The 27834-nt window shown below is 45.0% G+C and overlaps 1 protein-coding gene across 1 annotated transcript in view; it reads left to right on the top strand.

The window, feature by feature from the left end:
* LOC139232756 (uncharacterized) overlaps positions 1–27834 on the top strand; it is a 192850-nt gene that overhangs the window by 156040 nt on the left and 8976 nt on the right. The window contains exons 10-11 of the mRNA XM_070863259.1: positions 16924–17013; positions 18146–18235. Coding sequence (XP_070719360.1) covers positions 16924–17013; positions 18146–18235 — 180 coding nt within the window. The remainder of the gene's footprint in view (positions 1–16923; positions 17014–18145; positions 18236–27834) is intronic.

Below are 27834 nucleotides of genomic sequence, written 5' to 3'. Positions count from 1 at the left end.
GCACAAAACCATTTGGGAGTCACGACTACGGCCACGGAAACACCTGTCTGTTCCCCTAACTATAGAATCCCCTATCCCTAGGGCTTTTTTCTTCTTCGTCCCTCCCCCCTGTGCAGCTGAACCACCCATGGTGCCTTGGAATTGGCTCTGGCTGCACTCCCCAGAGGCACCATCATCCTTACCGATACTCAAAAGCGAATATTGGTTTGAAAGCGAGATGGACTCATGGGGGGGACTCCTGCGCTACCTGCCGAGCACACTTACTACGTTTGGTGGTCACCCACTTCCCCTCTATCTGCATGCCTTTAAGCTGCGGGGTGACCATCTCCTGAAACGTGCTATCCACGTAGTTCTCAGCCTCATAGATGAGCCTTATTGCGGAGCTCGAGCAGTTTAAGCTGGAGACCCCTCCTGCACTCATGGTTGTCTCAGCTGCGTGAAGCTTCCAGGACTTCACACATGCTACATGATGTGCACTCCACGGGACTGAGCTACACTGCCATCCCTCTAGTTAGCCTTATCTAGTTTAAAATCTACTTAAAAAGAAATAGAGAAAAGAGAGCTACTTACCAACTCACCTCACTGGCCTCCAAGGCCTCCAAACTCGTCGGTCTCTGAACTCCCGACTCGCCGACCTCACAGGGCCTACCTATTCGCTGACCTACGGACTCACCGACTCACCGACCTCAGGGCCTTACTGACTCGCCGACTTCCCGACTAACCGACCTCAAGGCCTTACCGACTCGCCAACCTCCCGACTCACCGACCTCAGGGCCTTACCGACTGGCCGACCTCCCGACTCACCAACCTCCTGACTCGCCAACCTCAGGGCCTAACCGACTCGACGACCTCAGGGGCTTACCAACTCGCCAACCCCCCGACTCGCAGACCTACCGACTCGCTGACCTCAGGGCCTTACCGACTCGCCGACCTCAGGGCCTTACTGATTCGCCGACCTCCCGACTCACCGACCTCCCGACCCACCGTCCACAGGGCCTTACCGACTCGTCGACCTCCCGACTCACCGACCACCCGACTCATCAGAATTGAAATCCTCACCGACCTGCGGGCCTCCTGCTTTTTGCCGTATGGATGTAGTGTATTTGGAGTTTCATAAAGCCTTTGATAAAGTCCCACGTAAGAGGTTAGTGTTCAAAATTAAAGCACATAGGATTGGGGGTAATGTATTGGCATGAATTGAAAATTGGTTAACTGACAGGAAACAGAAAATAGGAATAAACAAGTCTTTTTCGGGGTGGCGGCCAGTGACTAGTGGGGTACCACAGCGATCAATGCTTGGGCCCCAGCTATTCACAATATATGTAAATGATTTGGATGAAGGAACCAAATGTAATATTTCCAAGTTTGCTGATGACACAAAACTAGGTGAGATTGTGAGTTGTGAGGAGGATGCAAAGACACTGCAAGGCGATTTAGATAGGTTGAGTGAGTGGGTGAACACATGGCAGATGCAATATAACGTGGATAAATATGTAGTTATCCACTTTGGTAGGAAAAACATAAGGACAAAGTATTATTTAAATGGGGATGGCTTGGGAAGTGTCGATGTAGAGAGCGGCCTGGGTGTCCTTGTACACCAGTCATTGAAAACAAACATGCAGGTACAGCAAGTAGTTAGGAAGGCAAACATAGAAACATAGAAACATAGAAAATAGGTGCAGGAGTAGGCCATTTGGCCCTTCGAGGCTACACCATCATTTAATATGATCGTGGCTGATCATGCAACTTCAGTACCCCATTCCTGCTTTCTCTCCATATCCCTTGATCCCTTCAGCCACATCTAACTCTCTTTTGAATATATCTAAAGAACTGGCCTCAACAACTTTCTGTGGTAGAGAATTCCACAAGTTCACAATTCTCTGAGTGAAGAACTTTCTCCTCATCTTGGTCCTAAATGGCTTACCCCTTATCCTTCGACTGTGACCCCTGGTTCTGGACTTCCACAACATCGGGAACATTCTTCCTGCATCTAACCTGTCCAATCCTGTCAGAATTTTATATGTTTCTATGAGATCCCCTCTCATTTTTCTAAATTCCAGAGAATATAAGCCTAATCGATCCAATCTTTCTTCATATGTCAGTCCTGCCATCCTGGGAATCAGTCTGGTGAACCTTCGCTGCCCTCCCTCAGTAGCAAGAATGTCCTTCCTCAGATTAGGAGACCAAAACTGCACACAATATTCAAGGTGTGGCCTCACCAAGGCCCTGTACAACTGCAGTAAGACCTCCCTGCTCCTATACTTAAATCCTCTCGCTATGAAGGCCAACATGTCATTTGCCTTCTTCACCACCTGCATGCCGACTTTCAATGTCTGATGTACCATGACACCCAGGTCTCGTTGCACCTCCTCTGTTCCTAATCTGCCGCCATTCAGATAATATTCTGCCTTCCTGTTTTTGCCACCAAAGTGGATAACCTCACACTTATCTACTTTATACTGCATCTGCCATGCATTTGCCCACTCACCTAACCTGTCCAAGTCACCCTGCAGCCTCTTAGCATCCTCCTCACAGCTCACACTGCCACCCAGCTTAGTGTCATCTGCAAACTTGGAGATATTACATTCAATTCCTTTGTCTAAATCATTAATGTATATTGTAAATAGCTGGGGTCCCAGCACTAAACCTTGCGGTACCCCACTAGTCACTGCCTGCATTCTGAAAAAGACCCGTTTATTCCTACTCTTTGCTTCCTCTCTGTCAACCAGTTCTCTATCCGTGTCAATACATTACCCCCAATACCATGTGCTTTAATTTTGCACACCAATCTCTTGTGTGGGACCTTGTCAAAAGTCTTTTGAAAGTCCAAATAAACCACATCCAGTGGTTCTCTCTTGTCCACTCTACTAGTTACATCCTTAAAAAATTCTAGATTTGTCAAGCATGATTTCCCTTTCATAAATCCATGCTGACTTGGACCGATCCTGTCACTACTTTCCAAATGCGCTGCTATTACATCTTTAATAATTGATTCCAACATTTTCCCCACTACCGATGTCAGGCTAACCGGTCTATAATTCCCTGTTTTCTCTATCCCTCCTTTTTTAAAAAGTGGGGTTACATTAGTTACCCTTCAGTCCATAGGAACTGATCCAGAGTCTATAGAATGTTGGAAAATGATCACCAATGCATCCACTATTTCTAGGGCTACTTCCTTAAGTACTCTGGGATGCAGACTATCAGGCTCTGGGGATTTATTGGCCTTCAAGCCCATCAATTTCCCTAACACAATTTCCTGACTAATAAGGATTTCCTTCAGTTCCTCCTTCTCGCTAGACCCTCGGTCCCCTAGTATTTCCGGAAGGTTATTTGTGTCTTCCTTTCTGAAGACAAAACCAAAGTATTTGTTCAATTGGTCTGCCATTTCTTTATTCCCCATTATAACTTCACCTGATTCTGACAGCAAGGGACCTACATTTGTCTTCACTAATCTTCACTAAGGCAAATGGTATGTTGGCCTTCATTGCAAGAGGATATGAGTACAGGAGCAAGGTTGTCATACAGGGTCTTGGTGAGACCGCACCTGGAGTATTGTGTGCAATTTTGGTCTCCTTACCTAAGAAAGGATATACATGCCATAGAGGGAGAGCAGCGAAAGTTCACCAGACTGATTCCTGGGATGGCAGGACTGTCGTATGAGGAGAGATTGGGTCGACTTGGCCTGTATTCACTGGAGTTTCGAAGAATGAGAGGGGATCTCATTGCAACGTATAAAATTCTGACTGGGTTGGATAGACTGGATGCAGGGAAAATGTTTCCTCTGGCTGGGAAGTCTAGAACAAGGGGTCACAGTCTCAGTATACGGGGTAGGAAATTTAGGACCGAGATGAGGAGAAATATTTTCACTCAGAGCGTGGTCAACCTGTGGAATTCTCTATCACAGGAAGCTGTGGAGGCTAAGTCGCTGAATATATTTAAGAGGGAGATAGATAGATTTCCAGAAACAAAAGGCATCAAGGGGTATGGGGAAAAAGCGGGAATATGGTGTCGAGATAGAGGATCAGCCATGATCATATTGAATGGTGGTGCAGACTCAAAGGACCGAATGGCCTACTACTGCTCCTATTTTCTATGTTTCTATGTTATCTGGCTTCCTGCCCAGTTTCCGCTGGGTGGATAAGGTTAAGATCAGTCTCAAGTGTTTTTAATCATTTTTTTTTTCTTTTGCAATAGTTTTCCTTGTTTTCTCACTTCAGTTCTAATTACCTGAAAGTGATATCCCACTCTGACCACAAACAGGCCCTCCCATCCAGACAATGTGCAATATTCTAGTGATCTGATTTGTGATGTTTGTAATTGTTGCCGCCCCTGATGATCAAATGCAGCTATCAAACTCAATGTACATAATTTCACCTTCAGGAAATAAACTCAATAAATTTATAAAAGTCAATCTCCATGGCGATGCACACAGGTACTCAAGACCAAGCGTACCTGGAATGTACCTGGAATGTCCATGGGAATTCACTCAATCACCCACTGTAACTTCGGCAGAACACCAGAGAAATGACATAAACATCTGAAAACAACTATTCGTGCCATTTCTCCATGGTTTCTGCTGATCTTCCACTAAAGTTACTGCAAGACTTTGGGAGATCAATCTGGAATTTTTCCCCAGAAATCATCAGGTGAAGCAGGGTTAGGGGGAAGGGGATTATTGGATCAAGATGTGAAGACATTAATTCAGTCCCTATTTTAAAATCATATATTCTGTCCTTATATATTACCATTATAAACTCCTATGTTCACATTTATAATGGAAGCTGCCTACGTAAATTTATCACACTGTAAATACACCCATCCACTAGTATAGTCTTCTGGCTCTTGCTGCACATCAAACATCAGGTTGGTAACACTTTGTTCAAAAACCTCACCGATGCTATTCCATCTGTTTATGATCTAGGATTCAGACTTGTTCAGTCCCTTCCTTGCAGTGCACTCCATGAAGCCATATGAAGTGGACTACTGTGCAAATGGATGCCCTTTGTTCAAAAGGGTCTGCATAGACATCTGCTTCCCCGGCATGTCAAAGATGCTGCCAAATGGACCTCCTCTCAGCACCTCCTTGTCCTTTGAAGACTTAGCCGATAAAATTCCCTCACCATCAGTGCTGTTACAGTCACCATCTGAACCTTTCGCTATTTTACTAACTGTAAAATAGATGATATGGACAAATTGCTCTGTGGCTATTATTTGTGTAGTGCAGGGGACCGCTTATTCTGCCAGCAGCTATACTCGATGATCATTCATCCGTGAAAAGAGGATGTGACAATATAAATAATTGTGAGCAAGTTAATATTATTGGACATATATGACAGTACATGCTGCATGAATAGCATTGTACATGCATACCCATACACATGTGAGGTAAAAGATGACTTATCTCAGGGCAATCTATTCCCAGAAGGGTCTCACATCTGATCAATTCTACTAAATGGGACTGAGAGAGCAATATGGTCTTCTCAGAAACCTCTGCCTCCAGTGCCACCAATTGTCGGGCACGATCAGCTATTCCCATTCCACCCGATTTTATGCGGATCTGGGATGAGCACCCCACTGGTTACCCCTACCTCTGGTATTTCTTTCCAAAACTAACAGTGGTCATCAAATACAACTATCCAAATATGAGTTGGCATACTGAAAGTGGACATTAATGGCGTGACAGCATCATACATTAAATTTCCCGCCATTACTGTCATAGCAATGAAGGATTGTAGGATGATTATTCATATTCAAGAACTCGGCAATATTTAAAATTTTAAAAGAACTTTTGGACTCCACGTCAGTTGCCCACCTTCTTGCTGTAGGCATATTAAGTCCCAAAGCCGTCATTTGCCCACCCCCCACTCCCCCACCGCCTACCCCTCCCTTCCTCACTACACACAGTTGGACTAAACATCTCAATAATTGATATTCAAGGAGTTATTGGGGTCGGGGGGGAACTTAAAACCATCACTATTGTTATATATGTGGACTTGTATTTACTCTGTACAGCCACCAGAGGGCTCATTCCCCGGAGTCCCAAGGGATCCCATAATCCCCTGGAAGCACAGGTATTTAAGAAGGCTTCACAGGTTAGAGAGGCACTCTGGAGAACTGCATAAAAGACTAAGGTCACACTTTACTTTGAGCTCACAGTTTTCGGTCTGACTCTTTCTCCATATACTACAACTGGCGACGAGATACAGATAGCGAACCCAAAGATGCAGAGAACAGTGGGCATCCTGGAGAAATTTTCAGAGGGAGATGCTTGGGAAAGTTTTGTGGAGCGACTCGACCAATACTTCATGGCCAACGAGCTAGATGGGGAAGAGACACTGCCAAACGTAGAGTGATTCTCCTCACCGTCTGTGGGGCACCAACATATGGCCTCATGAAAAATCTGCTCACTCCAGCGAAATCCACGGAGAAATCGTACGATGATTTGTGCACACTGGTCAGAGAGCATTTGAACCCGAAGGAAAGCGTTCTGATGGCGAGGTACCGGTTCTACACCTGCAAAAGGTCTGAAGGCCAGGAAGTGGCGAGTTATGTCGCCGAGCTGAGACGCCTTGCAGGACATTGTGAATTTGAAGGACATTTGGAGCACATGCTCAGAGACTTTTTCGTACTTGGCATTGGCCACGAAACCATACTTTGCAAGCTTTTGACTGTAGAGACCCCAACCTTGAGTAAGGCCATAGCGCTAGCCCAGGGGTTCATTGCCACCAGTGACAATACTAAACAAATCTCTCAGCACACAAGTGCTGCTACGAGTACTGTGTACAAAGTGATGTTGTTTCGAATCATAACGTACAGGGCAGGTCACACGTACCTGCAGCTACACGTCCGCAGATGTCTCAGAGTCTACTATCAAGAGTGATGGCGCTGTGGGGGTGATCATATTTTCCATTCATGCCGATTCAAAGGATACGGTTGCAAGGGCTGTGGAATAATGGGATACCTCCAACAAGTGTGCAGATGAGCTGTTAAGCCTGTTAAACCTGCAAACCACCACGTTGCAGAGGAGGACAGATCCACTGAGGATCACAATGAACCAGAGCCTCAGATAGAGGAGGCACAGGTACATGGGATGCACACATTCACCACGAATTGCCCCCTGATAATGCTGAATGTTGAACTAAATGGACTCCAGGTATCAATGGAACTGGACATGGGCACGAGCCAGTCCATCATGGGCAAAAAGACTTTAAAAAGGTTGTGGTGCAACAAGGCTTCAAGGCCAGTCTTAACGCCAGTTCGCACGAGACTAAGAACTTACACTAAAGAACTTACTCGTGTAATCGTCAGTGCTATCGTAAAGGTCTCCTACGATGGAGCAGTGCACAAGCTACCACTCTGGGAGGTACCGGGCAATGGTCCCACGCTGCTCGACAGGAGCTGGCTGGGAAAGATACACTGGAACTGGGACGATGTCCAAGCGCTATCGCCCGCTGACGACACTTCGTGTGCCCAGGTCTTAAACAAATTTCCTTTGCTGTTCGAACCAGGCATCGGGAAATTCCAAGGTGCAAAAGTGCAGATCCACCTAATTCCGGGGTCACGACCCATCCACCACAAGGCGAGAGCAGCACCGTACATGATGAGCGAAAGGGTAGAGATCGAGCTAGACCGGCTGCAACGAGAGGGCATCATTTCACCGATCGAGTTCAGCGAGTGGGCCAGTCCTATTGACCCAGTCCTCAAGGGAGACGGTACCATCAGAATCTGTGGCGATTACAAAGTAACGATCAATCGTTCCTCCCTGCAGGACCAATACCCACAACCAAAAGCCGACGACCTCTTTGCAACGCTGGTGGGAGGAAAGACATTCACGAAGCTGGATCTGACTTCAGTCTACATGATGCAGGAACTAGAGGAATCATCGAAGGCCCTCACCTGCATCAACACGCACAAAGGTCTTTTTCTTTAGAACAGATGCCCGTTTGGAATCCGATCAGCGGCGGCGATATTCCAGAGAAACATGGAAAGTTTACTGAAGTCGGTCCCGCACACCGTGGTCTTCCAGGACGACATCTTGGTCACAGGTCGGAACGGTCAAGCACCTGCAAAACCTGGTGGACGTTTTTAGTCGACTCAACCGCTTGGGGCTCAGGTTAAAATGCTCGAAGTGCGTTTCCTGGCACCTGAAGTGGAGTTCCTGGGAAGGAGGATTGCGGCGGATGGCATCAGGCCCACCAACGCGAAGACGGAGGCAATCGAGAACGCACTGAGGCCACAGAACGTGACGGAGCTACGGTCGTTTCTGGGACTCTTGAACTACTTTGGTAACTTCTTACCGGGTCTCAGCACACTGCTAGAACCACTACATGTCTTACTACGAAAAGGAGGCGAATGGGTGTGGGGCAAAAGCCAAGAAAATGACTTTGTAAAAGCGAGAAAATTGTTATGCCCGAACAAATTGCTTGTGGTGTATGATCCATGTAAGCGTTTGGTTCTAGCACGTGATGCGTCGTCATATGGCGTCGGGTGTGTATTGCAACAAGCGAATGATTTCGGGAAACTGCAACCGATTGCTTATGCATCCAGGAGTCTGTCTAAGGCTGAGCGAGCTGACAGCATGATTGAAAAAGAAGCGTTAGGGTGTGTCTGTGGGGTAAAGAAAATGCATCAATACCTGTTTGGGCTAAAATTCGAATTGGAAACTGACCATAAGCCACTTATATCCCTATTTCCCGAGAGTAAAGGGATAAATACCAACGCATCGGCCCGCATCCAGAGATGGGCGCTCACGTTATCCGCATACAATTACGCTATCTGCCACAGGCCAGGCACAGAAAACTGCACCGATGCTCTCAGTATGCTGCCATTGCCCACCATGGGGGTGGAAATGGCGCAGCCTGCAGATCTAGCTATGGTTATGGAAGCATTTGAGAGTGAGCAATCACCCATCACTGCCCGGCAGATCAAAACCTGGACAAGCCAGGACCTCTTATTATCTCTAGTCAAAAACTGTGTGCTTCACGGGAGCTGGTCCAATGTCCCAGTGGAAATGCAGGAAGAAATAAAGCCGTTCCAGCGGCACAAAGATAAAATGTCTATACAGGCAGATTGTCTTCTGTGGGGCAATCGATTAGTGGTCCCCAAGAAGGGCAGAGACACCTTCATCAACGACCTCCATTGTACCCACCCAGGCATTGTAATGATGAAAGCGATAGCCAAATCCCACGTGTGGTGGCCCAGTATCGATGCAGACTTAGAGATTTGCATGCACAGATGTAACACATGCTCACAGTTAAGCAATGTACCCAGGGAGGCGCCGCTAAGTTTATGGTCTTGGCCTTCCAAACCGTGGTCTAGGGTACACATCAACTGTGCAGGCCCGTTCTTGGGTAAAATGTTCCTTGTGGTTGCAGACGTGTACTCCAAGTGGATTGAATGTGAGATAATGTCGGCTAGCATGTCCGCTGCCATTACTGAAAGCCTGCGGGCCATGTTTGCCACACACGGTTTATCCAATGTCCTGGTGAGCGAAAATGGGCCATGTTTTACCAGTGCTGAGTTCAAAGAATTCATGACCCGTAACGGGATCAAACATGTCACATCTGCCCAGTTTAAACCAGTGTTCAATGGTCAGGCAGAGAGAGCAGTGCAAACCATCAAGCAAGGCTTGAAGAGGGTAACTGAAGGCTCACTGCAGACTCGCCTATCCCGAGTCCTGCTTAGCTACTGCACGAGACCCCACTCTGGGATTCCACCTGCTGAACTGCTCGTGAAAAGAGCACTTAAGACAAGGCTCTCGTTAGTTCACCCTGATCTATATGAACAGGTCGAGAGCAGGCGGCTTCAACAAAGTGCATATCATGATAGTGCAAATGTGTCACGCGAGATTGAAATCAATGATCCTGTATTTGTATTAAATTATGGACAAGGTCCCAGGGGGTTCCCGGCACTGTCGTGGCCAAAGAGAGGAACAGGGTGTTTCGGGTCAAACTTTCAAATGGACTCATTCACCGGAAACCCTTGGACCAAATCAAACTCAGATTCACGGACTACCCTGAGCAACCCACCTTGGACCCTATCTTTTTTGATCCCCCAACATACACACCAGTGGCAACCGACACCACGGTTGACCACGAAGCAGAACCCATCATCCACAGCAGCCCTGCAGGGCCCAACACACCAGGCAGCCCAGCAAGGTCAGCTGCACAGCAGCCCAGCGAGGGCCCAACATGGCCCGCAGGCTTTCAGTAATGGCAGTCAAGCAGAGTTAGAATGGTTTTATGAAAGGGAAATCATGTTTGACAAATTTGCTGGAGTTCTTTGAAGATGTAACGAGCAGGGTGGATAAAGGGGAACCAGCATTTGGATTTCCAGAAGGCATTCGATAAGGTGCCGCACAAGATAAGAGCTCACGGGGTTGGGGGTAATATATTAGTGTGGATAGAGGATTGGCTAACTAACAGAAAACAGAGAGTCGGGATAAATGGGTCATTTTCAGGTTGGCATGCAGTGACTAGTGGGGTGCTACAGGGATCAGTGCTAGGGCCTCAATTACTTACAATTTATATTCATGACTTGGATGAAGAGACCGAGTGTAACGTAGCCAAATTTGCCGATGATACAAACTTAGGTGGGAAAGCAAGTTGTGAGGAGGTTGCAAATAATCTACGAAGGGCTATAGCTAGGCTCACTGCGTGTTCAAAAATTTGGCAGATGGAGTATAATGTGAGGTTATGCAATTTGGTAGGAAAAATAAAAAAGCAAATTATTATTTAAATGGTGAGAGATTACAAAATGCTGAAGTACAGAGGGATCTGGGGGTCCTTGTACACGAAACACAAAAAGTTAGCATGCAGGTACAGCAAGTGATCAGGAAGACAAATGGAATGTTGGCCTTTATAGCAAGGAGGATGGAGTATAAAAGTAGGGAAGTCCTGCTGCAACTGTAAAGGGAATTGGTAAGACCACACCTGGAGTACTGCGTGCAGTTTTGGTCTCTTTATTTGAGGAAGGATATACTTGCATTGGAGGTAGTTCAGAGAAGGTTCACGAGGTTGATTCCTGTGATGAAGGGGTTGTCATACGAAGAAAGGATGATCAGGTTGGGCCTAAACTCATTCGAGTTTAGAAGAATGAGAGGTGATCTTATTGAAATATATAAGATTCTGAGGGGGCTTGACAGGGTAGATGCAGAGAGGATGTTTCCCCTCATGGGAAATCTAGAACTAGGGGGCATAGTTTCAGAATAAGGGGTTGCCCATTTAAAACAGAAATGAGGAGGAATTTTTTTCTTTGAGGATCGTGAATCTTTGGAATTCTCTAACCCCAGGGAGCTGTGGAGGCTGGGTCTTTGAATATATTTAAGGTGGAAAGAGACAGATTTTTGAATGATAAGGGAGTCAAGAGTTATGGGGAACGGGCGAGGAAGTGGAGTTGAGGTCAGGATCAGATCAGCCATGATCTTATTGAATGGCGGAGCAGGCTCGAGGGGCCAAATAGCCTACTGCTGCTGTAATTTCTTATGTTTCTTATGTTCTCCCTGAGTAGGTGGGGATCCTACTGGAAGCCTGCAAAAAATATTTAAATTAGCCTGACCCTGGGAAATTTGCCACAGTCAGCAGCAGCCAAGTTGAGCAGTTGAATACCCTGTTATGTCAACTGTCCACTGGCATTCTGCCAAAATGGAAAATCCTGTCTACTCTCCACAGCAGAATGAACCTCTGAAGTTGCTACATACACAAATTAAAACACTTGAACATAGATAATCAAGATTACCCATATTTGGCATCAAAGCAGGTAACTATATCTTCTCAGATGAACAAAGAAATTTTATATTAACATAAGAACATAAGAAATAGGAACAGGAGTAGGCCATACGGCTGCTCGAACCTGCTCTGCCATTCAATAAGATCATGACTGATCTGATCATGGACTCAGCTCCACTTCCCCGCCCGCTCCCCATAACCCCTTATCCCCTTATCGGTTAAGAAACTGTCTATTTCTGTCTTAAATTTATTCAATGTCCCAGCTTCCACACCTCTCTGAGGCAGCGAATTCCACAGATTTGCAACCCTCTGAGAGAAGAAATTTCTCCTCATCTCTGTTTTAAATGGGCGGCGCCTTATTCTAAGATCATGCCCTCTAGTTCTAGTCTCCCCCATCAGTGGAAACAGCCTCTCGGCATCCACCTTGTTAAGCCCCCTCATAATCTTATACATTTCGATAAGATCACCTCTCATTCTTCTGAATTCCAATGTGTAGAGGCCCAATCTACTCAACCTTTCCTCATAAGTCAACCCCTTCATCCCCGGAATCAACCTAGTGAACCTTCTCTGAACTGCCTCCAAAGCAAGTATATCCTTTCGTAAATATGGAAACCAAAACTGCACGCAGTATTCCAGGTGTGGCCTCACCAATACCTTATATAGCTGTAGTAAGACTTCCCTGCTTTTATACTCCATCCTCTTTGCAATAAAGGCCAAGATACCATTGGCCTTCCTGATCACCTGCTGTACCTGCATACTAACTTTTTGTGTTTCATGCACAAGTTAACCCGCAGGTCCGCTGTACTGCAGCACTTTGCAATCTTTCTCCATTTAAATAATAACTTGCTCTTTGATTTTTTTTCTGCCAAAGTGCATGACCTCACACTTTCCAACATTATACTACATCTGCCAAATTTTTGCCCACTCACTTAGCCTATCTATGTCATTTTGCAGATTTTTTGTGTCCTCCTCACACATTGCTTTTCCTCCCATCTTTGTATCGTTAGCAAACTTGGCTATGTTACACTCAGTCCCTTCTTCCAAGTCATTAATACAGATTGTAAATAGTTGGGGTCTCAACACTGATCCCTGCAGCGCTACTAGTTATTGGTTTCCAACCAGAGAATGACCATTTATCCCGACTCTCTGTTCTATGTTAGTTAACCAATCCTTTATCATGCTAATATATTACCCCCAACCCCATGAACTTTTATCTTGTGCAGTAACCTTTTATGTGGCACCTTGTCAAATGCCTTCCGGAAGTCCAAATACACCACATCCACTGGTTCCCCTTTATCCACCCTGTTCGTTACATCCTCAAAGAACTCCAGAAAATTTGTCAAATATGACTTCCCCTTCATAAATCCATGCTGACTCTGCCTGACTGAATTTTGCTTTTCCAAATGTCCGGCCACTGCTTCTTTAATAATGAACTCCAACATTTTCCCAACCACAGATGTTAGACTAACTGGTCTATAGTTTTCTGCTTTTTGTCTGCCTCCTTTTTTAAATAGGGGTGTTACATTTGCAGTTTTCCAATCTGCTGGGACCTCCCCAGAATCCAGGGAATTTTGGTAAATTACAACCAATGCATCCGCAATCCCTGCCGCTACTTCTCTTAAGACCCTAGGATGCAAGCCATCAGGTCCAGGAGATTTATCTGCCTTTAGTCCCATTATCTTTCTGAGTACCATCTTCTTAGTGATTGTGATTGTGTTAAGTTCCTCGCCCCCTATAGCCCCTTGACTATCCACTGTCAGAATATTGTTAGTGTCCTCTACCGTAAAGACTAATACAAAATATTTGTTCAGAGTTTCTGCCATCTCCATGTTCCTCATTACTAATTCCCTGGTCTCATCCTCTAAGGGACCAACGTTTACTTTAGCCATTCTTTTCCATTTTATAAACCTATAGAAACTCTTGCTATCTGTTTTTATATTTTGCGCTAGTTTACTTTCATAGTCTATCTTCCCTTTCTTAATCATTTTTTAGTCGTTCTTTGCTGGCTTTTAAAAGGTTCCCAATCTTCTGTCCTCCCACTAGTTTTGGCCACTTTGTATGCCCTTGTTTTTAATTGTATACCATCCTTTATTTCTTTAGTTAGCCACGGATGGCTATTTTTTCTCTTACACCCTTTCCTCCTCACTGGAATATATTTTTCTTGGGGGTTGTGAAATATCACCTTAAATGTACACCACTGTTCAACATATAGACGATATTGAGTATAGAAGATTAAGGGGTCATCTAATTTAGGTGTTTAAGATGATTAAAAGATAGAGAGAAACTATTTCCTCTGGTGGGAGAGTCTAGAACAAACTGAAAATTAGAGCTAGGCTGTTCAGGGGTGACATCAGGAAGCACTTCTTCTCATAAAGGGTAGCAAAGATTTGGAACATTTTCCCCAAAAGCTGTTGAGGCTGGGGCCAATTGAAAATGTCAAAACTGAGATTGATAATTTTTTGTTAGGCAAGGGTATTAAGGGTGGATGTAGTTAAGAAACAGATCAGCCATGATATCATTGAATGACGGCACTGACTGGAGGGGCTGAATGGCCTACTCCTGTTCCTGTGTATCATTAATTTTAATTTACATTTTTTAATTAATGCTAAAAAAAGCAGAAAATGTACCTGCTAGAAAGGGAAGAGAGACAGAGGAGGGAAAGTCGAGGAAAACGATGGAGTAGATTTTCAGCTTTGCCACCTGGACGTAAAGTATAGCCTGGACGGAGCGCATAGAGTAAAATTGGGTGTGGAGGATTGCACGCCTGTTACAGAACACACACAATTTTTCTTAGGTTAATTAAACGTTAGAAAAATTAGATGAGTTCTGTTACAATCCTCCCCACCAAATTTTCCTCTCTGTGATCTGCCCAGGCAATGCTTAATGCTAAGACAGGAAAGACAAAAACCTACTCCTATATATTAATGCAATTTTCACACTAAACTGAAGAATGCAAAGTTAGCTCTGTTTTCATTGCAGTGCAAGAAGGAGTCACGTATTCCTGCATTATTGTAATGTGGGAAAAGGCAGAATTCCGTGCATATATACTCAATCACATGCTCAACATTCTCTCATTGTAAATAAGCTTCTTCCCAAACCTAACATAAGAAATAGGAACAGGAGTCGGCCATACGGCCTCTCGAACCTGCTCCTCCACTCAATAAGATCATGGCTGATCAGATCATGGACTCAGCTCCACTTCCCTGCCTGCTCCCCATAACCCATTATCCCCTTATCGTTTAAGAAACTGTCTATTTCTGTCTTAAATTTATTCAATGTCCCAGCTTCCACAGCGAATTCCACAGATTTACAACCCTCTGAGAGAAGAAATTTCTCCTCATTTCAGTTTTAATTGGGTGGCCCCTTATTCTACGATCATGCCCTCTCGTTCTACTCTCCCCCATCAGTGGAAACATCCTCTCTACATCCACCTTGTCGAGACCCCTCATAATCTTATACGTTAACCAGGAGACTAAACTCACATAACAATAACTGAAGAAAATCATTCTCTTAAAACATCAGCGTTAGCAGTAATAGGACAGCCAGCTAGGATTAAAGCATAGAAAGGCCACCTCTGTAGCATATACGATTGGTGCACTTTGCTGCTTTTAATTATGTTTACATTGTTAGCATAAGATAATGTCTCAGGTGTGCACCAAATCATGACTGAAAGTCCAACACATGTAACGACAAATATTGACAGCTCTGTAACTGACTCAATTTTTGGAAAGATTTTCTGGTCACCAGATTGTCTAAGGCTAAAATTATTTTAACATCCTTCTGAGTCAGAACAAGAATTGATTGTGAGTTTGAAGCATTTGCAGGACTCCATAACTAGACAGTAGCACATTTTCCCAGCGGTGTGAGACTCTAGATCACACCCCAGGCCAGTCATAATCACAGACTCTGTTGCAATAAATGAATCATGCATCCCTGTTTCATCAGAATACATTGATGACTAGACGTCCCACCATAACATAGAAACATAGAAAATAGGTGCAGGAGCAGGCCATTCAGCCCTTCTAGCCTGCACCGCCATTCAATGAGTTCATGGCTGAACATGAAACTTCAGTACCCCCTTCCTGCTTTCACGCCTTCCCCTTGATCCCCTGAGTAGTAAGGACTTCATCTAACTCCCTTTTGAATATATTTAGTGAATTGGCCTCAACTACTTTCTGTGGCAGAGAATTCCACAGGTTCACCACTCTCTCAGTGAAGAAGTTTCTCCTCATCTCGGTCCTAAATGGCTTACCCCTTATCCTTAGACTGTGACCCCTGGTTCTGGACTTCCCCAACATTGGGAACATTCTTCCTGCATCCAACCTGTCCAAACCCGTCAGAATTTTAAACGTTTCTATGAGGTCCCCTCTCACTCTTCTGAACTCCAGTGAATACAAGCCCAATTGATCCAGTCTTTCTTGATAGGTCAGTCCCACCATCCTGGGAATCAGTCTGGTGAATCTTCGCTGCACTCCCTCAATAGCAAGAATGTCCTTCCTCAAGTTAGGAGACCAAAACTGCACACAATACTCCAGGTGTGGCCTCACCAAGGCCCTGTACAACTGTAGCAACACCTCCCTGCCCCTGTACTCAAATCCCCTCGCTATGAAGGCCAACATGCCATTTGCTTTATTAACCGCCTGCTGTACCTGCATGCCAACCTTCAATGACTGATGTACCATGACACCCAGGTCTCGTTGCACCTTCCCTTTTCCTAATCTGTCACCATTCAGATAATAATCTGTTGAGTTTTAAAATGTATATATTTTTTTAAGTGAAGTCATATTTTGTATATATTTTTCAATAGACAGTGGAGTATTCTGAGCATAAAGTCCTATCCCCTAGAATTTCCTTTCCCGTTAAGTGATGAAATAGATACCAGGAAATGCAAATATTATGCAGGAACCAGAAATCTTCAATTGTATCATTTACTCATGAGCTTACTGTATTATTACATTGTCTCAACTCAGATTCCCCCAGTAAGTAATGAAAATGGACTGGCCAGAAGGATAAAAAGTAACTGAGAAATATTCAATGCAATTCAACTAGAGTAAGGACTTCATTGCAATGGTTTAGTTCATTAAACTGGTGCTAAGGGATTTGTGGAAAACCTTCTTTCTTAGAGCAATTTTTTTCTATATCTAGTCTGCATTTTAGTTCATTTTGTTTTTCAATACCACATCTGGCTTCTTTGCAGTCTGTGTTTCAGGATTTCCTGGAGCAAAGTGTGGCATGGAGGATGAAATTTGTGATTGCACAGGTATTTTACGGACTTCGTTCACTGAAGGTATGATTGCTAACTTCCTTGTTCTGGTTGAACAAACACTGCACTCAAAATAGTTTGTGAAAATTTGCATAAACTGCATCTATGTACAAGCAAGAAGTGGATTATAGAATTCATTCAGAAATGTGTCAATCTTTTATTTTCTTAAAGATGTTCGGGCATTACTGTTGTATATAATCCAACATTGGGCAGTAGCCTGCACGTGCTATACATATATCTGAGTGAGGATCGTCGGATCATTTTTTTCTATGTTATAGACGTTATTTAAATGCAAGCTGTAGTTGTCAGGTCACGTACCACTCAGAAGAAAATATGTAATTAAAAAATATATATTGACATACTGACAAATGTTAGCGTTGCACGAGAAAGTTATAATGAGGGGAACACAGGATTACCTGAAAAAAATTGGCCCAAATCTCCTCGTGAGTTTCATCAAATTCCCATGTCCGATGTGAAATCTTAGAAAGAAACAGGGATCTGTATAAGCTGGGACACTGTGGATTCTGAAAATTTCAGTCAGCCTTGTAAGGGTGGAACCTCCACTTACCCCTTACTAGGCCAGTGGCACCAAGGAGGAAGGGACTCCTTACACTATGGAGTTTGCACTTTACCGGCCCAGAAGGTTGGAGAATGGTATGAGAGATTAGATGTATTTGCCTTCAGAAGGGCACAAGTCAGCTAAATGGTCTAAATAGTTTAAAGTCTCATTAAAAAAGTGCTCTTTAGAAGCAATTTTATCAATGGAATTGTGGGTTTTAACTACTCCTGCTTCTTAGAAAAATTGACTCCACAGTATATAAAATGTTCTTGTTGACATTTGAATATTGTCAATTCTTATTTACTCCTCAAATGATGAAAATATGGTTCTTCGGAGGCAGAGAATATTCCACAAGTTAAGGGGGACATTCAAGCTGTTAAGGGGGAGGAGACGGTCTTCATGCCTTGTATGCAGTTTGAAAAAAACGTTACACATATGTTCCAATTACGCTCCATAAAAGAAATTGTGCAGCTGATGATAATTACCAATTAGGTTTGTTAAGAGTTCATCCTTATTTCATGGCTTTAATGAATGCGCGCCAAAATAGGTGATGGTATTGTGTACAACAATATTATTGCACATTTCTCTTTTTCGTAGTATGTGGTGTCACTGTGAGAGCCTGCCAGAATTATTGTGCTACAAAGATGGATGGCACAGACTGTTCCAAGTGTATTCCACGCTGTCCAGGTTAGTACCCCACTATATAGTTCGATGTCACAGAACTACAGTGCATCATGGGCAGCAAATTTCAAGGAGTAATACAGACAATGGCTTCTTTAAACTTCTGGCACAGAACTTTTAATTCTTTCATTAACACACTGACACAAATGACACATTAACAGACATCTGAGGAGGCTTGCTGGAAAGATCACGTGAGCTGTCACCATGAGAGAGGATAGCATCATGAAGGTGAATTCTAGGCAAGCCACTTGTCCTGGTTCCTGCATTCAACTACCCACTGGTCAGAAAAAAGGCAAATCTAATGGTATCAGTTTGAACTTACAAACGCGACACCATGTCCCACCATAGCTCTTGGAAGCAACTTTCTATTGTCCTATCCAAACAGTCCTCCAAGACCTGAAGGAAATGATAAAATTGTCTACATTAGATGTACAAGCTGGTCTGGAAAGTCGGATGCAGATATTCCTGGAGCTGCCACTCACTCCCGATAGTGCTTACCTAGGATATATGGCACAGAAATATTTGTCCCAATCAGTCCATGTTGGCTTTTATGCTCCACTCGAGCCTCCTCCTGTCTTTCCTCATCTAAATCTATCAGCATGACCCTCTATTCCCTTCTCCCTCATATGCTTGTCTAGCCTCCCCTTAAATGCATCTATACTATTCACTTCAACCACTCCCTGTGGTAGCAAGTTCCACATTCTTACCACTCTTTCAGAAAATAAGTTTCTTCTGGATTTCTTGGTCACTATCTTATATTGATGCTCTTGCCCACAAGTAGAAACATTCTCTCTGTATCAATTCTATCAAAGCCTTTCATAATTTTAAAGACCTCTATTAGGTCACCCCTCAGTCTTCTTTTTTCAATCCTTTCCTGATATGTATATCCTCGTATTTCTGGTATCATCCTTATAAATCTTCTCTGCACCCCCTCCTGTGCCTCTATATCCTTTTTATATGACGACCAGAACTGTACACAGTACTCCAAGTGTGGGCTAACCAACGTTCGATCCAGGTTTAGCATAACTTCCCTACTTTTCACTTCTATACCTCCAGAAATAAACCCTAGTACTTTGTTTGCTTTTTTTATGGCCTTCCTAACCTGTGTCGCAACGTTTGGTGATTTGTGTATTTGTACTCTGAGATCCTTTTGTTCCTCTACCCCACCCAGACTCGCACGCTCCAAGTAATAAGTGACCCCCCTATTCTTCCAAACAAAATATAATACCTCACATTTTTCTGTTTTGAACTACATTTGACAATTATATGCCTATTCTGCAAGTTTATTAATGTCCTCCTGTAATTTGTTGCAGTCCTCCTCAGTGTTGATGATCTCCCTCAATTTGGTGTCATCCGCAAATTTGGAAATTGTGTTTTTGATTCCAAAGTCTAAATCGTTAATATCAATTGTGAACACCAGTGGTCCTAGCACTGATCCTTCTGCCACTGTAAATAGCTACCTTTTACCCATACTCTCTGCTTTCTGTCTTGAAGCCAGCCCGCTATCCATTCTGCTACTTGACCCCTGACTCCGCATTCTATGACTTTGTTCATCAATCTGTTGTGAAGGTCATGTCTGACTAACTTGATTGCATTTTTTGAGAAGGTAAGCAGGAGGGTCGATGAGGGCAATGCGTATGATGCAGAGTACATGGATTTTAGCAAAGCTTTTGATAAGGTCCCACATGGCATACTGGTCATGAAAGTAATAGCCCATGAGATCCAGGGCAAAGTGGCAAGTTGGATCCAAAATTGGCTCAGAGGCAGGGAGCAAAAGGTAATGGTTGATGGGTGTTTTTGCGATTAGAAGGCTGTATCCAATGGGGTTCCGCAGGGCTCCGTGCTGGGTCCCCTGCTTTTTGTAGTATATATCAATGACCTGGACTTAAACGTTGGGGCTATGATTAAGAAGCATGCAGATGACACTAAAATAGGCCATGTGGTTGATATTGAAGAAGGAAGCTGCAGACTGCAGGAAGATATCAATGTACTGGTCAGGTACCAATGATATAAGTAAAAAACGGGATGAGGTCCTACGAGATGAATTTAGGGAGCTAGAAGCTAAATTAAAAAGTAGGACCTCAAAAGTAGTAATCTCAGGATTGCTACCAGTGCCACGTGCTAGTCAGAGTAGGAATCGCAGGATAGCTCAGATGAATACATGGCTTGAGGAGTGGTGCAGAAGGGAGGGATTCAAATTCCTAGGGCATTGGAACCGGTTCTGGGGGAGGTGGGACCAGTACAAACCGGACGGTCTGCACCTGGGCAGGACCGGAACCAATGTCCTAGGGGAGTGTTTGCTAGTGCTGGTGGGGAGGAGTTAAACTAATATGGCAGGGGGATGGGAACCTATGCAGGGAGACAGAGGGAAATAAAATGGAGTCAGAAGCAAAAGATAGAAAAGAGAATAGTAAAAGTGGAGGGCAGAGAAACCCAAGGCAAAAAACAAAATGGGCCACATTACACCAAAATTCTAAAGGAGCAAAATGTGTTAGAAAGACAAGCCTGAAGGCTCTGTGCCTCAATACGAGGAGTATTCGAAATAAGGTGGACGAATTAATTGCGCAGATAGCAGTTAACGGGTATGATGTCATTGGCATCATGGAGACATGGCTCCAGGGTGACCAAGGCTGGGAACTTAACATCCAAGGGTATTTAACATTTAGGAAGGATAGACAGAAAGGAAAAGGAGGCGGGGTGGCGTTGCTGGTTAAAGAGGAAATTAATGCAATAGTAAGGAGGGATATTAGCCTGGATGATGTGGAATCAGTATGGGTGGAGTTGCGGAATTCCAGAGGGCAGAAAACGCTAGTGGGAGTTGTGTACAGACCACCAAACAGTAGTAGTGAGGTTGGGGACAGCATCAAACAAGAAATAAGGGATGTGTGCAATAAAGGTACAACAGTTATCATAGGCGACTTTAATCTACATATTGATTGGGCGAACCTAACTGTAGCAATGCAGTGAAGAGGGATTTCCTGGAGTCTATTAGGGATGGTTTTCGAGACCAATATGTCAAGGAACCAACTCGAGAGCTGGCCATCCTAGACTGGGTGATGTGTAATGAGAAGGGACTAATTAGCAATCTTGTTGTGTGAGGCCCCTTGGGGAAGAGTGACCATAATATGGTAGAATTCTTTATTAAGATGGAGAGTGACAAAGTTAATTCGGAAATTAAGGTATTGAACTTAAGGAAAGGTAACTTCGACGGTATGAGGTGTGAATTCGCTCGAATAGACTGGCAGAGGATACGTAAAGGGTTGACGGTGGATAAGCAATGGCAAACATTTAAAGATCACATGGATGAACTTCAGCAATTGTACATACTTGTCTGGAGTAAAAATAAAACGGGGAAGGTGGCTCAGCCATGGCTAACAAGGGAAATTAAGAATCGTGTTAAAGCCAAGGAAGAGGCATATAATTTGGCTAGAAAAAGCAACAAACCTGAGGACTGGGAGAAATTTAGAATTCAACAGAGGAAGACTAAGGGTTTAATTAAGACGGGGAAAATAGAGTACGAGAGGAAGCTTGCAGGGAACATAAAAACTGACTGCAAAAGCTTCTATAAATATGTGAAGAGAAAAAGATAAGTGAAGACAAACGTAGGTCCCCTGCAGTCGGATTCAGGTAAATTTATAATGGTGAATAAAGAAATGGCAGACCAATTGAACAAATACTTTGGTTCTGTCTCCACAAACGAAGACACAAATAACCTTCCGATTGTACTAGGGGACAGTAGCTATAGTGAGAAGGAGGAACTGAAGGATATCCTTATTAGGCAGAAAATTGTGTTTGGGAAATTGATGGGATTGAAGACCGATAAATGCCCGGGGCCTGATAGTCTACATCTCAGAGTACTTAAGGAAGTGGCCCTAGAAATAGTGGATGCATTGGTGATCATTTTCCAACTGTCAATCGACTCTGGATCAGTTCCTATGGACTGGAGGGTAGCTAATGTAACACCAAAGGAGGGAGAGAGAAAACGGGTAATTATAGACCGGTTAGCCTGACATCAGTAGTGGGGAAAATGTTGGAATCAATCATTAAGGATGAAATAGCAGCACATTTGGAAAGCAGTGACAGTATCGGACCAAGTCAGCATGGATTTATGAAAGGGAAATCATGCTTTACGAATCTTCTGGAATTTTTTGAGGATGTAACTAGTAGAGTGGACAAGGGAGAACCAGTGGATGTGGTGTATTTGGCAAGGTCCCGCACAAGAGATTGGTGTGCAAAATCAAAGCGCATGGTATTGGGGGAAATGTACTGACGTGGATAGAGAACTGGTTGGCAGACAGGAAGCAGAGAGTCGGGATAAACGTGTCCTTTTCAGAATGGCAGGCAGTGACTAGTGGAGTGCCATAGGGCTCAGTGCTGGGACCCCAGCTCTTTACAATATACATTAACGATTTAAATGAAGGAATTGAGTGTAATATCTCCAAGTTTGCAGATGACACTAAACTGGGTGGCGGTGTGAGCTGTGAGGAGGATGCTAAGAGGCTGCAGGGTGACTTGGACAGGTTTGGTGAGTGGGCAAATACATGGCAGATGCAGTATAATGTGGATAAATGTGAGGTTATCCACTTTGGGGGAAAAAACATGAAGGCAGAATATTATCTGGATGGCGGCAGATTAGGAAAAGGGGAGGTGCAACGAGACCTGGGTGTCATGGTTCATCAGTCATTGAAAGTTGGCATGCAGGTATAGCAGGCCGTGAAGAAGGCAAATAGTATGTTTGCCTTCATAGCTAGGGGATTTGAGTATAGGAGCAGGGAGGTCTTACTGCAGTTGTACAGGGCCTTAGTGAGGACTCACCTGGAATATTGTGTTCAGTTTTGGTCTCCTAATCTGAGGAAGGACGTTCTTGCTATTGAGGGAGTGCAGCGAAGGTTCACCAGACTGATTTCAGGGATGGCTGGACTGTCATATGAGGAGAGACTGATCAACCGGACCTTTATTCACTGGAGTTTAGAAGGATGAGTGTGGATCTCATAGAAACGTATAAGATTCTGACGGGACTGGACAGGTTAGATGCGGGAAGAATGTTCCCGATGTTGGGGAAGTCCAGAACCAGGGGACATCGTCTTAGGATAAGGGGTAGGCCATTTAGGACTGAGATGAGGAGAAACTTCTTCACTCAGAGAGTTGTTAACTTATGGAATTCCCTGCCGCAGAGAGTTGTTGATGCCAGTTCATTGGATATATTCAAGAGGGAGTTAGATATGGTCCTTACGGCTAAGGGGATCAAGGGGTACGGAGAGAAAGCAGGAGATGGGTACTGAGGGAATGATCAGCCACGATCTTATTGAATGGCGGTGCAGGCTCGAAAGGCCAAATGGCCTACTCCTGCACCTATTTTCTATGTTTCTATGAACAGTGGCAAATGGAATTCAATCCAGATAAGTGTGAGGTAATGCATTTGGGGAGGTCTAATAAGGTAAGGGAGTGCACATTCAATGGTACGATACTGAAAAGTGTGGAGGAACAAAGAGACCTTGGAGTGCAGGTCCACAGATCCCTGAAGGTAGCAGGGCAGATAGATAAGGTGGTTAAGAAGGCATTTGGAATACTTACCTTTATTGGTCGAGGCATGAAATATAAGGCCAAGGAGGTTATGCTTCAACTGTATAAAACATTGGTTCGGCCGTAGCTGGAGTACTGTGTGCAGTTCTGGTCATCACATTACAGGAAAGATGTGATTGCACTGGAAAGGGTGCAGAGGAGATTTGCAAGAATGTTGCCTGGACTGGAGACTTTTGGCTCTGAGGAAAGATTGGAGATGCTCGGTCTGTTTTCTTTGGAACAGAGAAGGCTGAGGGGAGACCTAGTTGAGGTGTATAAAATTATGAGGGGCCTGGATAGAGTGAATAGTAGGGGCCTATTTCCTTTGGCAGAGGGGTAAACAACCAGGGGGCATAGATTTAAAGTAATTGTGGGGAGGTTTAGAGGAGATATGAGAGGAAATTTCTTCACCCAGAGAGTAATGGGGATCTGGAACTCACTGCCTGAAAGGGTGGTAGAGGCAGAAAGCCTCACCACATTTAAAAAATACCTGGATATGCAGTTGTGCCGTAACCTACATTGCTACGGGCCAAGAGCTGGAAAGTGGGATTAGGCTGGATAACTCTTGGTTGGCCAGCGCGGACACGATGGGCCGAAATGGCCTCCTTTCATACTGTAAATTTCCATGATTCTATTATTCTATTCCATGACCATATCGAAGGCCTTTTGAAAATCTAGATAAATTATATCTACTGCATTACCATTGTCTACTCTCTCTGTTACCTCTTCAAAAAATTCAATGAGGTTGGTCAAGCTAGACTTTCCCTTTTGAAATCCAAATCATTATTATATTTTTGTTTTCTCGATGTTTTTCTATTTTCTCCTTTTGTAGAGATTCCATTATTTTTCCTACTACCGATGTTAAGCTGACTGATCTATAATTACCAAGACATGTTCTATCCCCCTTCTTAAATATAAGTATTACGTTAGCTATCCGCCAGTCCTCTGGCACTACACCGATTTCTAACGAATTACTAAATATATGTATAGTAAGGCCTCTGCTATCTCTTCCCTAGATTCTTTTAAAATGCGTGAATGCAATCCAGGGGTTTTATCCTCTTTGAGTTTGATTAGTTTATTTAATATCTCCCCTCTTTTTATTTTTAATGTACTTATCTCATTACTAATCTCATCATGCAATGTCATGTCCACATATTGGGCCCAAGTTTCCACAAGAAAAAAACGGGCGCCCCTCCGAGCTGGGCGCCCGTTTTTCGCGCCTCAAACGGCGCCTAAAAAAATCCTTAGTATTCTCCACCTACTTACAGGTCCTCTGGCCCTCGGCGCAGCCAGCACGAGCTGTAGGGGGGGCGGAGCCAGGTCCCGGCACTGAAAACAGTGCCGGGACCTCTGCACCTGCGCGCTACAGTCGGCACGCAAGTGCAGTAGCTCCAGACGCCGAACTGTGTGGGAGGGGCCCGAAGCACGCAGCCCCTAGCCCTGGCTGAATGGCCTCACTGGGGCTGCGTGAATAAGGCTCCTCCCACGGCCAGCTCCTGCTCCTCCCCCGACCAGACCCGACACTCGCTCCCCCCGCCGACCAGACCCGACCCGACACCCGCTCCCCCCCCCCCGCCGACCAGACCCGACCCGACACCCACTCCCCCCCCCCCCCACCAACCAGACACCCGCTCCCCCCCCACTCCCCTGCCCCGACCCGACACCCGCTCCCCCGCCCCGACCCGACACCCGCTCCCCCCCGACTGACCCGACCCGACCCGCGCTCCTGTTCCCCGACCCGACCCGCCTCCCCCCTCTCTCCTCCCCCCCCTCTCTCCTCCCCCCTCTCTCCTCCCCCCCCCACCCGTTCTCTCTCTCTCTCCCTTCCTCCCCTTTCTCTCTCCCTCCCTCCCGTCTCTCTCTCTCCCTCCCTCTCCCTCTCTCTCTCTCCCTCCCTCTCCCTCTCTCTCTCTCCCTCCCTCCCTCCCCCTCTCTCTCTCTCCCTCCCTCTCTCCCCCTCTCTCTCTCCCTCCCTCCCTCCCCTTCTCTCTCTCTCCCTCCCCTCTCTCTCCCTCCCCTCTCTCTCTCTCCCTCCCTCCCCCTCTCCCTCCCTCCCTCCCTCCCTCTCTCTCTCTCTCCCTCCCTCCCTCCCTCCCTCCCCTCTCTCTCTCTCTGCCTTCCTCCCCTCTCTATCTCTCTCCCTCCCTCCCCTCTCTGTCCCTCCCTCCCCCTCTCTCTCTCTCCCTCCCTCCCCCTCTCTCTCTCTCCCCCTCTCTCTCTCCCCCTCTCTCTCTCTCCCTCTCTCCCTCCCTCCCTCTCTCCCTCCCTCCCTCTCTCCCTCCCTCCCTCTTTCTCTCTCCCTCCCTCCCTCTTTCTCTCTCCCTCCCTCCCTCCCTCTCTCTCTCTCCCTCTCTCCCTCCCTCCCCCTCTCTCTCTCCCTCCCTCCCCCTCTCTCTCTCCCTCTCTCCCCCTCTCCCTCTCTCCCTCCCTCCCTCTTTCTCTCTCCCTCCCTCCCCCTCTCTCTCTCTCCCTCCCCCTCTCTCTCTCTCTCTCTCTCTCTCTCTCTCTCCCTCCCTCCCTCCCCCTCTCTCTCTCTCTCTCTCTCTCTCTCTCTCTCCCCCTCCCTCCCTCTTTCTCTCTCTCTCTCTCTCTCTCTCCCTCCCACTCCCTCTCTCTCTCTCTCCCCCTCCCGCTCAGCGGCACGAACGGCTGCAGAATTCTCCCTGGCTGAAGCACTTTCACACAGGTAGGAAGATGGTTTATTTAATCTTTTCTTGGCTTATAAATGTTTATTCAGGTTGGATTTATTTGTATAATATTTGTAGAAGTATAAATAAGGATTTATTGTCGAATTTAATGAGTTCCCTTCCCCTCCCTCCCCCCCACCTCGTTCTGGACGCCTAATTTGTAACCTGCGCCTGATTTTTTAATGTGTAGAACAGGTTTTCTCAGTTCTACAAAAATCTTCACTGGCTCCATTCTACTTTAGTTTGGAGTACATTTTCACTCTGGAAACTTTCAAATCAGGCGTCAGTGGCCGGACACGCCCCCTTTTGAAGAAAAAATTCTGTTCTAAACTAGAATTGTTCTACCTGACTAGAACTGCAGAAAAAAAAATGTGGAGAATTGCGATTTCTAAAATAGTCCGTTCTCCACCAGTTGCTCCTAAAAATCAGGCGCGAATCATGTGGAAACTTGGGCCCATTCTATCTCACTGGTAAATACTGAAGCAAAATTATTATTTAATATTTCTGCCATCTCTCTATCGTTACCTGTGGTATTATCCTGTCTATCCCTTAATAGCCCTATTCCTATCCCAACCTTCCTTTTTTTATTGATATGCCTGCAAAATATTTTACTGTTTTGTGTTATGTTCCTTGATAATTAATTTGATATTTCCTCTTAGCCTTCCCAATTGCTTTTTTGACCTCTCTCCTAATCTTTTCGTATTCTTCTTTATCATGTGCTCATTGGTGCTGCTTTCTTCAGTCATTTTATTTCACTACCTTATTCTAGAGGGGCTACATTTCTGAGAGTTATCAACATTCAATTTGCACTCCACTTGTCACAACCAAAGTACATCGATACAGTGTACATTAATCTAGTCAATGCACTATCAAAAATCCATCAGAGTGAACAAGCAAAATGATGGAGTGTTTAAGTATTATGTCAGATGGAGTATAATGTTGGAAAGTGTGAGGTCATGCACTTTGGCGAAAAAAATCAAAGAGCAAGTTATTATTTAAATGGAGAAAAATTGTAAAGTGCTGCAGTACAGCGGGACCTGGGGTACTTGTGCATGAAACACAAAAGGTTAGTATGCAGGTACAGCAGGTGATCAGGAAGGCCAATGGAATCTTGGCCTTTATTGCAAAGGGGATGGAGTATAAAAGCAGGGAAATCTTGCTACAGCTATACAGGGTATTGGTGAGGCCACACCTGGAATACGGCGCACAGTTTTGGTTTCCATATTTACGAAAGGATTTTTTGCTTTGGAGGCAGTTCAGAGAAGGTTCACTAGGTTGATTCCGGAGAAGAGGGGGTTGACTTATGAGGAAAGGTTGAATAGGTTGGGCCGCTACTCATTGGAATTCAGAAGAATG

This window comes from Pristiophorus japonicus, chromosome 20 (genome assembly GCF_044704955.1).
Source record: "Pristiophorus japonicus isolate sPriJap1 chromosome 20, sPriJap1.hap1, whole genome shotgun sequence".
In the NCBI taxonomy this organism is placed as follows: domain Eukaryota; kingdom Metazoa; phylum Chordata; class Chondrichthyes; family Pristiophoridae; genus Pristiophorus; species Pristiophorus japonicus.
Note: the sequence above shows the minus strand (reverse complement) of the source record. Positions and strands in the feature narration are given on the sequence as shown.